The 15,073-nt window shown below is 38.9% G+C and overlaps 1 protein-coding gene across 1 annotated transcript; it reads right to left on the bottom strand.

The window, feature by feature from the left end:
- Positions 1-5,137: 5,137 nt before the first annotated feature.
- On the bottom strand, positions 5,138-13,365 carry LOC139154188 (vomeronasal type-2 receptor 26-like). The gene is made up of 6 exons (XM_070728619.1): positions 13,277-13,365; positions 12,236-12,527; positions 9,830-10,690; positions 8,615-8,842; positions 7,981-8,107; positions 5,138-6,033 (listed from the first exon to the last, which is right to left on the bottom strand). Exons 1-6 carry the CDS (start codon positions 13,363-13,365, stop codon positions 5,138-5,140), a joined length of 2,493 nt encoding a protein of 830 aa, XP_070584720.1.
- Between the last annotated feature and the right edge of the window lie 1,708 nt (positions 13,366-15,073).

Here is a 15,073-nt window from a genome sequence, read left to right as displayed (position 1 = left end):
TGAAAAAAAAATAGGTGAGGGAATTATTAGGGGAAAAAATCAAGCAAATTTTCTTAGTTTGTTTTGATACTCCAAATAAAATAACATAGTGGTGCAGTGAATGTAGCTTTCTCAGCAGCCAGTGCAACTTAACACAAATAACATCATATTTTAGAGGACTAGTTATAACATATGTGAGTAAAAAAAATAAACAAAAGAGAGACATTAAAAGAAAATTGGAAATTGAACATAGAGAACTAGAAATTGAACATAGAAAACTAGAAAAGAAATTACAATCAAGATATGAAAAGCCAAAGGATGCTGGACTTAAAGAAACATAACGAAATATGATAGAAAATGAAGAGGTAGCAAGGAGAGTTAAGGCATTGAAGCAGAATTTCTTTGAACATGCAAATAAACCTGGAAGATAGTTTGCTTATAAAATGAGGAAAGAGAAAAGAAAAAATGGATAAAAACGTGGAAAATGAATTTGGAGAATTTCAACATAAGGAAGATGATAAAAAGGAGATAGTATGGAGATAATATATAAACTACATAACTATATACTATATAAACAGGAGAAAACTGATGATAAGGGAATACTTCAATATTTTGAAAAAGTGGAGTTACCTAAAATAACAGAAAAATATAAAAAACTGTTTCAAGAGAAAACCACAATGATGAAAGTAGCAGAAGCCATTAAAAAAACCCAGAAGAATGGGAAAGCACCAGGACCAGATGGGCTTCCATCAGAGGTCTGCAAAACTTTTGAAGAATCGTTTGGGATAATGCTGGAGCTAAATAATGAACTGATGTTAGAAGCAAAAATCGTGTTAACATGGACAAAGGCTTTCATAACTTTGATACCAAAATAAGATATGGATCTACAAAAAGTTAAAAATTATAGACCTACATCATTATTGAATGTTGACTATAAAATATTTGTATCTATGACACAAAGCTAACAGGCTCAAAAGATTTATCAGTGACTTTATTCATATGGATCAAAATGGGTTCCTTCCCAAAAGGCAGTTAAGAGATAATATGCGTATAATTTGAATATTCTACAGCCAGGGGTGGGCTGCTGCCCAGATGGGGGGGACGCAGTGGGTAGCGAAAATGGACCTCTGCTCCAGAGCACCCAATTTGCACCAAAAGATGTTGAAAGAAACTGCAGGACATCCTCTTTGGGCAGCCTCTGCATTCTTCCCAAAAGTGTTTAAAAACCCCAATTCTGCTACAAACAAAAGTGTCTAGGAAAAATACAAGGAGATAAGATCTGGAATTAATAATATGTGATCTGGGTTTCTGCCTCTCCCTCTTTTCCGAATGGCTATAGCAGTGATGGCGAACCTATGGCACGGGTGCTACAGTTGGCAGGCGGAGTCATATTTGTTGGCATGCAATTTGTTGCCCAAGATCAACTCTAACTCTAACTCTAACTCTAACTCTAACAATAACAATAACAATAACAACAACAACAACAACAACAACAACAACAATAATTTATTAGATTTGTATGCCATCTCTCTCTGAGGATTTGGAGCGGCTCCATGCATGTGTGTGCCAGTCAGCTCATTTTTGGCTTGCACAGAAGCTCTGGGAGGGTGTTTTTGGCTTCCACAGAGCCTCCAGGGGGATGGGGAAGAGCGTTTTTACCCTCCCCCAGCTCCAGGGGAGCTTTTGGAACCTGTGGAGGATGAAACACAAGCCTACTGAGCCCATCAGAAGTTGGCCATTTCTGGCCTTCAGAGGGCTTCCGGGGGGTGGGGGAAGCTGTTTTTGCCCCCCCAAGCATTGAATTATGGGCACTTGCACATGCATGAGAGCGTACGGCCATGGTCTTTCGGCAAAACAATCAAGTAGCCTGCAAGCTCCAACTACTCAGGATATCACGCCTAATCTACAACCATTAACTAATCAGCATACCTCAGCTACATCAACGACCCCAGGTGTTACCCCACTGACTCACCAGGAAATTTCTACACAGCAGGCAATTGCTGAGCCATCAAACCACACCCAGCCACCAGTATTCATAGAAGGAAGGCAGCTCAGGTCTCGCTGTGTTCGCCCTAGAACAAGGACAGAAGCACCAGCCTGAAGCTGACAAGTGGGACCTCGTCGAAACGTCGCCAGAAATTTCCAAATCCTACACGGGAAGAAACCCGAATATACCAAGACCATCATACCTGTACCCGTGAAAATCTACGAAAACATATATATATATATATATATATATATATATATATATATATATATATATATATATATATATATATATATATATATGATTATCGCCTATCAAAATTGATTTTCCAACATGGGTGGAACAACCACTGCTAGTGGATCTGTCTTATGTTTCAGTGCAGTACCAAGAAGAACTTTCAGAAATGCAAAATGATGAGTCAGTTAAAACTTTATTCACTATAAAAGGAGTGATGGCATGGTTTTGCGATGAGACAGAAACTAAATACCCAAATTCAACCAAATTTGAAAGAAAACTGTTGTTACTGTTCCCATTTTTATATTTAGCTGAATATGGCTTTAGTGCGGTAAATGATTTGCTACTGAAAAAAAGAAATTGACTGGATATCACTAAACGAGGAAATTTGAGACTGAAGCTGACTAAATTAGGGCCTATATAAAATCTCTCTGCAGCAGGCATGAAGCACAAGGAATTCACTATTTTTTTTAAATTTGTTAGGTACCTTCATTTTATTGTATAGTAATTAAAATGATCTAAGTATTACAGAAAAGGCTTCCATTAAAATTATTTTATATTTATGCATTTCAGTTCTCTATTACATGTTTTGAATGGATTTCATATTTCATCACCAATTGGACACTTCCCAAACACCTAGGATTGTGTGATGTAGTGGTGAATTATGTGTGCCAATCCCAGTAAAGTGGCCTTTTGTAGATGACAATTGTTTTTGTCAATTCCAGTGGTTTTCAAATGCCCACTGAGATCCTTTGGCACTGCGCCCAGTGTGCCGAGGACTACTGGGACCACTCTCACTGGCTTATGCCAAAGTCATTGTGTTTGATTTTCAAATCTTTATATTTTGCAAATTTCTCTAGCTGCTTCTCCTCGATTCTGCTATCTCCTGGGATTGCAATTTCAATGATCCATACTTTCTTTTTCTCCACAATCATGATGTCTGGTGTATTATGTAATGTTCCAAAATTCAGTCAGTTGGAAGTCGGAAATCCCACAGTAGTTTTGCTTGCTCATTTTCATCCACTTTTCCAGGCTTATAATCCCACAGCTCTTTGCCACTGGTAGATGGTAGTTCTGTCCCAAGTTCCAGTGGATCATCTGTGCCACAGCACCATGTCTATACTTGTAGTCAGTCTGTGCGATCTTTTTGCAACAGCTGAATATGTGATCTATAGTTTCGCCTTCTCTTTATAGAGTCTGAACTTTGGATCAACTGTTGGTTTTTCAATCCTAGCTTTGATAGCATTCGTCCTGATGGCTCGTTGTTATTGTTTATTATTATTATTATTATTATTATTATTATTATTATTATTATTATCATTATTACTATTATTGTTGTTATCATTATCATTAAACAATTAAGTAGTGATTTCTTCCTCAGTACTTTGCCTGTCCTTTCCTCTTTATTTTTCATGCATGCCATGCAAGCATGTTTAGACCATAGTTAATGGCCTTTTAGGCTTTCTCTATGTGAATAGGAGTTCAATTTTTGAATGCCACTTTGCCTGCAGTAGAACTCCTGTTTGAAGCATGCTTTCCGGGACTACAGGGTGGGTGCCGGAGGGGAAAATCTTGGGGAAACTCTGTTTTTGGTAGCAAAAGACTGCCAAGTGAACAGCCCTGGGTTCCCTTCACCAGATTGGGGCATTTGGGGGCAAAGATTCCTGCCATTGCCAGTGTCAGGCCTTTTGGGGAGATGTTTGGGGTTCCTGCTTCCATTTGCACTCAGCCAGAACTTAAATCTGCAGAATAACAATATTGGAGAGAGGGAGGGAGGGAGAGAGAGAGAGAGGTGGGGTCTTTCCCTGCCCTCAACTCAGGTGCCTCTGATGGGGAGGAGGGCTTAGAACTTCCTACGTATCCAATCATGATGCCCAGAACAGTGAATTGAAAAGATGAGGAGGGTGGAGGGAAGGCTGAAATTTGCAACCTGCTCTGCCTCTGCTTGTCATCCCTTAGGTCCTAAGGGGCCAAAGAGCCACATGTAGCTCATGAGCCATGGTTTGTTGACCTCTTCTGTAGTCAATCAAACATCTCAAACCAATGATATCATTTATCGAAATCTTTATCAGTCCTCTTAATAGCAATTGTCCCCAAGAAAATCAGAGTTAGTGTCATTTGTTAGACATTTTCTGGTTGAATAGAATAGAATAGAATTTTTATTGGCCAAGTGTGATTGGACACACAAGGAATTTGTCTTGGTGCATATGCTCTCAGTGTACATAAAAGAAAATATACATTTGTCAAGAATCATGTGGTACAACACTTAATGATTGTCACACGGGTCAAATAAGCAATGAAGAAGCAATATTAATAAAAATCTTAGGATATAAGCAATAAGTTACAGTCATATGGTCAACATGGGAGGAAATGGGTGAAAGGAATGATGAGAAAAACTAGTAGAATAGAAGTGCAGATTTAGTAGAAAGTCTGACAGTGTTGAGGGAATTATTTGTTTAGTAGAGTGATGGCGTTCGGAAAAAAACTGTTCTTGTGTCTAGTTGTCTTGGTGTGCAGTGCTCTGTAGCGACGTTTTGAGGGTAGGAGTTGAAACAATTTGTGTCCAGGATGTGAGGGGTCAGTAAATATTTTCCCCGCCCTCTTTTTGACTCATGCAGTATACAGGTCCTCAATGGAAGGCAGGTTGGCAGCAATTGTTTTTTCTGCAGTTCTGATTGTCCTCTGAAGTCTGTGTCGGTCCTGTTGGGTTGCAGCACCGAACCAGACAGTTATAGAGGTGCAGATGACAGACCTGAACTTTTCTCCTTACTATGTGTCAAATATATTTCATAAAATATGATGAAGAGATATGTTTAGATTTATTGTATAGATTATAGATTAAAACAAGACCCACCACATAACAATTCCTGAATGTTATGTTATAATATGGGGGGGACTTAAAATGAATAGCGATCAGATTAAACTCCATATTCAGAATTATTTCTTTATTAAATGCGCCTTTGTGTTTAAATCAGGTCTCATAATAATGATGTAGCATTTGGGGAGAAATATGCAGCTCAGTAATCCAGCTGCAGAAGCCAAGATGGAGAAAATTTCCACAGCCACCATATATTTGCCCTTTGTACTCAAGTAGGTTGGAACAAATGATACCCAGACACTACAGAAGACCAACATGCTAAAGGTGATAAATTTGGCTTCATTAAAGCTGTCAGGTAATTTCCTAGCTAGGAAGGCTACGGAGAAGCTGACAACAGTCAAGAATCCCAGTAAACTAAGAACAATATAAAACATCATGGTGGAACCTTCATTACATTCTAGGACAATTTCTTCAGCCATCGATTGCATGTCAGAATCTGGGAAGGGGGGAGCAGTTGCCAGCCACATTAAACAGATGGTGAATTGAGTCAAGGAACAAGAAAAGACGATAGAAAGGGCCATCCATTTCCCCACCCATTTTTGCATTTTGGAGCCTGGCTTTGTGGCCATGAACGCAAGAACAACTATGGTTGTTTTACCCAAAATACAAGAAAGGGCTATGGAGAAAATGAAGCCAAAAGCAGTTTGTCGCATCAGACATTTCGCTTGGTCAGGTTGCCCAATGAAAAGGAAAGTGCAAAGGAAGGAGAGCAGAAGGGCAATGAGAAAGGTGTAAGTGAGGTTTCTGTTGTTGGCTTTGACAACTGGAGTATCCCACTTTTTAATGAAGATTCCCAGCACCACAATAGTAATGACAGAAAAGAAAAGACTAAAAGTGGTTAAGGAAATACCCAGTGGCTCATTGTAAGATAAGAAGGTTATTTCTTTTAGAATGCAAAGAGTTTGAGCTTTGTTTGGATATCGATCTTCTGAACATTGGAAACAATCAACTGCATCTGGAAAAAGAAAACATCATGGTCCATTTCTGGAAATACTCAGAGATTGGTATTGAGAGTTAATTAAGAGGGTTTATTTATTTATTAAGAAAATTTATATGGCTGCCCAATCATTCCCAGTGACTCTGGGCAGCTTATAAACAATTTTTTTTAAGTCCAATATAAATGAATTAAAAAGACTAACCTACATACCCTTGACAACAACTCACATCAAACAAACTTCTTAAAAGACTGCATACCACTCTGAGTTCCCTAGGTCTCTTGGTGGAACCATGTCTTTAGGGCCTTGCAAAAGAGTGTCAATTTGGGGACCAGTCTCATCTCTTGTGTGGATGGTCTTTCCAAAAGAGAGAGCCATCACTGAGAAGGCCTTTTTTCAGATGTACTCTCTTAGCACATGGATTCATTTATTCTTAATTAAGTAATGCCTGTTTATATTTAGTGACTTTTTGTAAGCATGCCAGATCTTCTGATATTTATTTATTTATTATTTTGTTGTAAGGAATCTCTTATTGTAAAATTTAATAATGATTTGAATAGCAATCTTTATATCATTCAGATATTTCCTGAACAAAGTGGGAAAAAAAGTAATTTAGTTTTTGGACAAAAGAGAAAATATATATTTCACGGTATCTTATTTGTTTGTTTGTTTGTTCATTTATTTATTTATTTGACTTCTATGCCGCCCAACCTCATAGGACTCAGGGCGGCTTACAACAATATAAGAAACAATATAATACAATAATAAAAGAAGTCAATAGTAATACTAAAGACATTAAAAAAATAAAAACAATAAAATAATTGGTTCTGCCTTCCTGTGGTGGGGGATTGGCCCACCAAAGTCCAGCCTCAGCAGGAACTAATCTGACCATGAGAAGGGTGTGATGACTATATCCCTTGAAACCAGATCATCTTTCCACTGTCTCGAGAGAAACATCAAGTCAAGTGTATGTCTTCCCCTGTGAGTCAGACCCTGAATTACTTGGGTCAGGTCCATGGTTGCCATGGAAGCCCTGAATTCCTGCACCACATCTGAGATTTCGCCGAGCGATGGCAAGTTTAAGTCCCACAGGACCAAGAGTCTGGGGAACTCCACCGCCAGCCTGGCTACTGCCTCGAGCAGCACAGGCAGGGCTGTTGCAGGTATGGGAGGCAGGTATGCTAACAGCAAGCCCACATGAATCCGAGTCCAATCTCAAGGGGAGAGACTCACACCCAACAACCTCAGGAACAGGGACCCTCCAAGGGCTTAGTGTCTCCTGGACAATCACTGCCACTTCCCCACCCCTACCCTGGTGTCATGACTGATGCAAGACCAGAAACCCATCTTGGCACATTTCTGAGAGAGGAACCTCTCCCTCAGGCCCCAGCCAGGTTTTGGTCACACAAGCACACAAGCCAGGTCAGCCCCCTCCTCCAAGAGAAGATGTCGGACCAAGGGACCCTCACTCGTAACAAAATACTCCGCCCAACTTGATTTGCAATTTGCAACTACGTCGCCTCCAGTCTGATCTAAATGTAGATCTTAAAATCATATACAAAATGTCCTTCCTGTTAATAACTACTTCACCTTCAACCACAGCAATACACAAGCATGTAATAGATTCAAGTTAAATGTAAACCACTCCAAAACTCAACTACAGAAAATAGATTTCAGGAATAGAGTGATCAATGCCTGGAATGCATTGCCTGAATGTGGTTTCTTCCCCAAACCCCAAAAACCTTCACCTTAGTCTGTCTACAGTTGACTTCTCCTCATTTCTAAGAGGTTTGTATAAGGGCATATCTAAGGGGTGTGCATAAGTGCACCACGATGCCCACCGTCTTGTCTTACTGTCCTATTGTCCTCTTTTATCATTACTTTTTACTTATTTTACGTTTATACAAATTACTACTATACTATACATGTTTGACAAATAAATAAAATAATATAAAATACACTCTTACCCATCTGGTTTGAAATTTTTCCTTTTGCACATGGAAGGCAATTGTAACAGCAAAATGGCTTCCCTTCTATTTTCATCTTCCTGTAGCCTGGACAGCAATTGTCATTGCACAAAGAAAGAGGTTGAACCTATCAAGAAATGAAAGCAACATTTACTATAATTTGTAAGTTTTCTTTCAAAAAAATCTCTTTAGGTGAAGAATTTATTTTTAAATAATTATAGTAAATGAATGGAAATATTACAGGGAAGGAGAGTTGGAATCAAAAACAAAGGCAGAATAACTAAGAATTGGGCAGAGGAAGATAGCATCATTTGGCTAGAGAAAGTCAAAATCAAGATTAGGTGTTCCTCATGCAGGTTTAATGCTTTACAGCTGGTTTGTATATATTACTATTGGTGTATACCTTTTAAAATATTTTTACAAGAAAAATCAATGGAGAAGCCAGATGTGGTTAACAATCAGGTTACTAACTGATCAATTGCTGTGATACACTCAATGACTGTGGCAAGAAAGGTCATACAATGGGGCAAAAGTTATTTAAAAATGTCTCACCTAACCATAGAAATTTTGGGATCAATTGTGGTCATAGGTTGAGGACTATATGTCTACATGTTGATATCTGAGCAGGAAATACCTGGTTAAACATGGCAGGCCAGATGAGGTCTTGTGCAGAAATGATAAACACCTTATCTGGTGAAGCAGTTGGGTCCATTTTTCCAACTTTGACTTTAGCAAATGTCTGGTTTGGGAATGTGACCCAATTGATAATGTCAAATCCAGTCTCTAGGTCTCCATTTTCATCCAAGGAGAGTGTCTGTCCTACTGTGTTATTAAACGAGATGGTTCTCAAATAGTGATGGAGCTAAACAGAAGCAAGAAATGACAATTAATGGAAAAAGAAAGAGAAAGGAAAGAAGGAAGGAAGGAAGGAAGGAAGGAAGAGAGGGAGGAAGGGAGGGAGGGAAGGAAAACAAAAAAGAAAGGGGAAAAAAGAAAGAAAGGAAAAGAAAATGAAAGAAAAAGAGAAAGGGAGAAAGAAAGGGAGGGAGGGAGAGAAGGAGGGAGGAGGAAGGAAGGAAGGAGAGAGAGAAGTAGAGACAGAGATTTTATTCAGTTCAGGATTTCAAATGATGTTGTTCATTAATACAATTATTTTTCCTTCACCCTATCCATATTTCTTCTCTGGCACAGACATTCTGAACTTCTGCCAATCTTGCCAGTGTTGCTGCATCTCAACTTTTCTTCCCTATTGTTGTAGCATATTTTATCTATTCACAATCACGAAGATTTTTCTAAATAATTGGAAAATTGTTTTGGCAGGAGACCAAATTATCAGAGCCATGGTGGTACAGTGGTTAGAGTGCAGTACTGCAGGCTACTTCTGCTGATCACCCGCTGCCAGCAGTTTGGCAGATCAAATCTCACCAGGCTCGAGGTTGATCCTTCTGATGGGTAAAATGAGGATCCAAATTGTTGGGGCCAACAAGCTGACTCTGTAAACTGCTTAAAGAGTCCTGTAAAGCACTGTGAAGTGTTTTATAAGTCTAAGTGCTATTGCTATTACTATTGCTATCACCAATGCAGTCAATAAGAACACTCCAATGTTCTTATTGATTGCATTACGTAACCACTCACTCAGTGAAGGCCTACCAAAATTTTTACTACCACACTGTGGGTGTGGCTTATGCAGGACGCCCTGCATTTTCTTTCAACATCTTTCAGTGCAAATTGGGTGCTCTAGGGTGGAGTTACATTTTTGCTACCCATTACATCCCCCACCCCCATTCGGGCAGTAGCCCATCCCTGCACTCACTGCACCAGAAAGAAGAGTGAGAAATGTTCATTTTACCTGCCATGCTTTTTGAGTCAAAAATGTTTCTCTCCCAACTTCTTTCCTTGCTCTGTGTTTGGACTTTAGGGAAAGCATGGCTTGTAAAGCATGTGCCACACCATAGACTGCATTATAGATGTTGTAACTCTGCCCAGTCAGGATGGTGTCGAACACAGACTTGGGAAGATTGTCCAAGTTCTCTTCTCCGGTGCACAGCCTTCTAGCATCTTCGTCTAACTTATCTTTAGGAAAAGAGCATTCAAAAGCCTCTTCCCAAAAAACTCTCATTAAATGGTTTTCCACTTCTAAAGCTGGGTTACTCATCTGAAGGAATTTATCAAATCCAGAAATCTCCTTGGAAGAAACTGCAAAAGATATAACACCGTGGAAAAAGTCCATGCCCCTAGTTTTTTGAAAAGGAAGGGATGTAAACTCCATCTGGGCTGGCATTATCCAAACTTTATCTTTTCTTTCAATGGGCATCTGGTCAAATTCTGTAAAATAGGGCAACATTCTAAAAATGACGGTGACCTGGTTTTCACAATATAGGATAATGACATTGGTAGTACTCTTCATCATAATAATATATGTTTTAACGAAGTCTTTAAATGCTCTTGTAATATCATTAGAAAATGTTTCCATGGGCATCTCTTCCATGAAGTCAAAGCAGATACCTTTCTGAGAAAACAAAGGAATAGCATTTTGTATGAATCTCTCTCCACTCTTATCACTTTGGGAAATTAGTCCAATCCATATCCACCTAAAATACAATAGCAACTGGAGAATACCCATAATCTGTTGGTCACCATTTGGGAAAAAACGATGAAAGAAAGCAGCTTGTATCTTGTCCTCTATCAATGGGGAAGATCCATATGTGAGCTAGACATAGGAGAGAAAAAAGAGCATGATCTCCCAACATTTAATATAGATTATTATTATTATTGTTGTTGTTGTTGTTGTTGTTGTTGTTATTGTTATTGTTATTATGTTTAATTCTGTCCTTAATTTGTGGTCTTTTTACAAATATTAATATAAATGTAATCATGTTCAGAAAATTTCAGAATTTTTATTCAACAGCTCATATTATTGTAGTAGAAACACAAAGTGGGATCCTTCAGAAATGCATTAATTCAAGTAATTTTATATGAAAAATGGACCACACTTTTTAAGAATTAAATGTGATTGGTCCTGATTAAGGAAGGAAATCCATCCCCATATTTCCCTAGTCTTTTCCTCATAAGAAATGGAAGAAAAAATAGAGCTATGAAGTCATGATGGTATGAAGATAAGATAGGATGAGCAATTTAAGAACATTTATTTATTTACTTACTTACTTACTTACTTACTTACTTACTTACTTACTTACTTACTTACTTACTTACTTACTTATTTATTTATACAGTCAGTCAGTCAGTCAGTCAGTCAGTCAATTAGTTCCATTTGTAAGCTGCCCAACTCCCTGTAGACTTGGCTTTGCTTCAATATGCCTCCTCTAGCTTTGCAGAGTTATTATCTCATAATCTTTATTCTTTATTGTCCAAGTGTGATTGAACACAGAAGGAATTTGTCTTGGGTGCATAAGCTCTCAATATACATATAAACATCAAACAATATCATAAATCATAAGGTACAATCATAAGGTGAAATGCTACCAGCTCAGACTGGTTCATCTGAACCAGTAGTAAAAATGCTACTAGTTTGGGCAAACTGATATATCTGATGATCAACTATGTGATCATCAGCTGTGCTGTGTGGACTGGATCAACTCAGTGACCATTTGAAAGAAGAGTTATCTAAGTTTTGAATGACTGCCACGAGGGCAGTGTTGTCATATCTTCCTGCAAGCAGATTTGTGTAACTTCATTTTTTAACAAGATGGAGCATCACTCTATTGGTACCTGATAGTTACAGCTTTTTTAAATGAAAAAGTGTCCCATCAATGGATTGGTTGGAAGGGGGACCAAGACCTTGCTCTTTGTGCTTGGCCTGCAAGATCCCCAGACCTAACCATATGTGATTTTTTTTTCTTGTGGCGATATGTAAAAATCGCATTTCTGTTCCACCACTACCCACTAACCTCAATTACCTTAAACATCAAATAGCATCAGCTAGAATTCAGTGGATGGTGATATGCTGCTACGTGCCTGGGAGGAATTCTCTTATCACATTGATGTTTCTCAGGCTTGTAAGACAGGAAATAAAAGTTGATTGTGAGTAGAATATTTGTGACTTGGCTGGAGTTTTATATAACTTTTCCTTAATAAAATATTGCATCATGAAATCAGTTCATTCTTTTTATATTCTTTCTGTTTTAGGCTCAAAGTTATATCAGACTTTTATATTAGATTTTTTAAACAGGTTGTTTCTCTTGCTTTTCAAGGCTCTTCTCACATCCCATTATATTTCATTCAAGGCAAATCTTACCTGTGGCATCTTGTAGACATTCAAGATGTTTGCCACGTAGGGACAAATATGAGAGGTAGGCCCTGCAATGATAGATATTGTTCTATCCTTGGTATCACACTTATAATTGGGGATGAATCTGCCCCGTGTTGAGAGGAGCTCTATTGAAGCCAAATAGGTCCATTTTGCCATGAAATAACTATTAGAAATGCCAGCACCCAGACTCATGTTGGATAATATATGATTATTTTCATTTATCTCTTTTACAGCAAAAAGCAAGGCCAGGATATGTTGGTAGTTCTGCAGGAAAAATCTGCAATGAAAAATAGATTGAGTGAATCTAGGAAGGTTGATATAATTCCTTGAATTCATTATAAGACAATTTTCACTAGGAAACAGATAAGTTGAAAGAAAATAACTAAAACCTATATGTAATTCTTATATAAATTTTGAGTCTTGTATTTTTACCTTCTTCTTGGGTATGTTTTATGGTGGGTGCAGGCATGAAAAATGTGTCTGAAGTAAACTCAAGGACAAGGTTTATATATTTTCTAGCACCCTTATAGACCATCAGTGGACTTTCTTATCCCCATAAAAGTTACGGATGTTTCATTAGAGCAGAGAGGATCTAAATCTGGGTTCCATGTCTGCTCAACAGCTGTTTGGAAAATAATGCCAAGCACTAAACAACACAACTCTCCACTAATATTAAATGAAATAATTAAACTATTGACCAAGATGCGACTACAAATAGTGATTTGATAGTACAGCATTAATTAATCATTTAATTATAAGTAAGCAAGTAAATCTCAATATGGAACCTGAATAAATAAAAACACCAGTGTGAGAGTCATCATAAGTGTGTCTGTATATTTATTTGCCAGGTAGGAAATATCAATCAGATTGATCTATACTGGTTTCAGAATGAAGGAACTAAAAGGCAAGAGATAAAACTAATAATCTGTGCTACAAATAATAACAATCATTAATTAAATATGGGCAACCTATTAAAGAAAATCATAGGGTTTAAGATATGCTACACTAAAGAAGAGAAATCTTTACAGGAGTTCATCAATGAGTTCTTCAGATGGGCGCCTTGTGTAACCAATTGGATCAGATATCATGTAGAACTGAGATAGTATCCCAGCCATTATGAAATCTCCTGGCAGAAAGTACTTGTACTTAATAAGGAGAGGTTTCCCCACAGAACATGCTTTGGTGTGCAGAAAGTAGTGTACTGTAATTCCTGACAGTAAGATTGATAATGTTGCCATGAAAAATTCCATCTTCTTCAAGAAAACATTTCTCACTACATATGAATCAGTTCCACCTGCAAGAATGAAACATAAGGGAGGGGGACTAAGCAATTAGAATAGCCTGCATAAATGTTCTTTCTAAAGAGAAAATTGTTACATCTCTAGCATTCTAGTCCCTCAAATAACAGACCGTTTTAATCTTGAGCTATTTTTTCATGTTGTGCCTGAGAATTCCCAAAAGATTTCCTAAAAGTCATAGTACTAAGTTTCCTTGGGTAATTATAGGGGAAATGAATGTTTGGTAAAGGTCCTCAGAGAAAGTAGAATGATGATATTTATGGGTTAGGAAAAAAAAGAACTAATAACTGAAAACTGTAAAAGAGAAAAAGAATGAAAATTTAAATGAACAAAGGCTAATTGTAGAGTTTTAATCCTGTGGAGCAGGGGTGTCAAATACAAAGCCTAGGGGCTGAATTAGGCCCATAGGATGCTTTGATTTCTCCCATGGAGACACCTAATAAAGGGCAGCCATTTGTGGCCCTTCTGGAGTGCTCTGGGGAATTGCATGTGCGCGCATGCATGCGTACCCACCGTTCAACTTCCTGCGCATGTGCAGAGTTGTGACCTGAAGCAGTCCTGGTCAGGAGCCGCCAATAGGAAGAGATCCTCCCCGAAGGAGAGCAAGTCATGGGGGAGATGACACTCCCCTGTCACTCACATCACCCACTTGCCAGAGTCTTCCTGACAAGCTGCTCTCTTTCCCGGAGGAAGGAGGGTCCCAGCCGGGACTGACCAGGGCACCTCTGCCGCTGCTGCTGCTGCCCATGTGGCTGGCCAGCAACCATGGGGCTGGGTCCTGTGAAGCATGGGAGGCACCAGCGGGAAGAAATCCTGAAAGGAGAACAGCTCGTCATGGAGATAACACTCCCCCGTCATCCACATCACCCACTTGCTGGAGTCAAACTACTCTATTCCCTGGACGATTTCTTTCTGCTGGTGGCTCCTAGCCAGGACTGACCACCTCCACGCCTCGCAGAACCCAGCCCAATTGTTATGTATGGAAGGACCAATGACAGGAGATGCCTAGAGAGGCTCCATACAGGAAGTGTTATGAGAACAGGAAAGGGCACCGGGAGAGGGGCGGTAACCTAGCAACCGGGGAAAATAAGGGATTACCATTGGTTCGTTCCTCAGCCAGCTGGCAGTTAAATAGGGGAAAGCCGAGGAGGTTTGACAGTTGAATACTGACTGTTGTATTAACGTTATGTTTATGCTGGAATAAAGCAGTTCAAGCAAAGCCGCAATTACGTGTCCGAATCTGTACCAAGCCACTTCATTGGCGACGAGGATTTCCACGCAAGTATACAATCCAAGAAATTAAGTTAAATAAAAGGAAATGATGTCTACACAACTTAATTTTCCGCCTTTCAACCCTAAGAGTGAAACATGGGATTCATACATGGCCCGATTTGACTGTTTCCTTATTGCTAATGGGTTCACAGAAATCTCAGACGACAGGAAACGTGCATATTTTCTAGGGTTCTGTGGAGCCGAAATGTTCGAAACAGCAAGAGCCCTATTTGCCCCCACCCCAATACATGAC

The sequence above is a fragment of the Erythrolamprus reginae genome, chromosome Z, assembly GCF_031021105.1.
Source record: "Erythrolamprus reginae isolate rEryReg1 chromosome Z, rEryReg1.hap1, whole genome shotgun sequence".
Classification (NCBI taxonomy): domain Eukaryota; kingdom Metazoa; phylum Chordata; class Lepidosauria; order Squamata; family Dipsadidae; genus Erythrolamprus; species Erythrolamprus reginae.
The sequence above is the reverse complement of the archived record's forward strand: the minus strand, read 5'-3'. Positions and strand labels throughout refer to the sequence as shown.

Bases quoted from the DNA above. Each gene is read 5' to 3' on its own strand.
- LOC139154188 (XM_070728619.1), bottom strand. From the start codon at position 13,365: ATGGCTGGGATACTATCTCAGTTCTACATGATATCTGATCCAATTGGT. The intron at 12,528-13,276 runs GTAAAGATTTCT...TTTTCATTGCAG, and splicing joins GAACTCATTGATGAACTCCT to ATTTTTCCTGCAGAACTACC. The intron at 8,843-9,829 runs GTAAAATGAACA...GCTTCTGTTTAG, and splicing joins TGACTCAAAAAGCATGGCAG to CTCCATCACTATTTGAGAAC.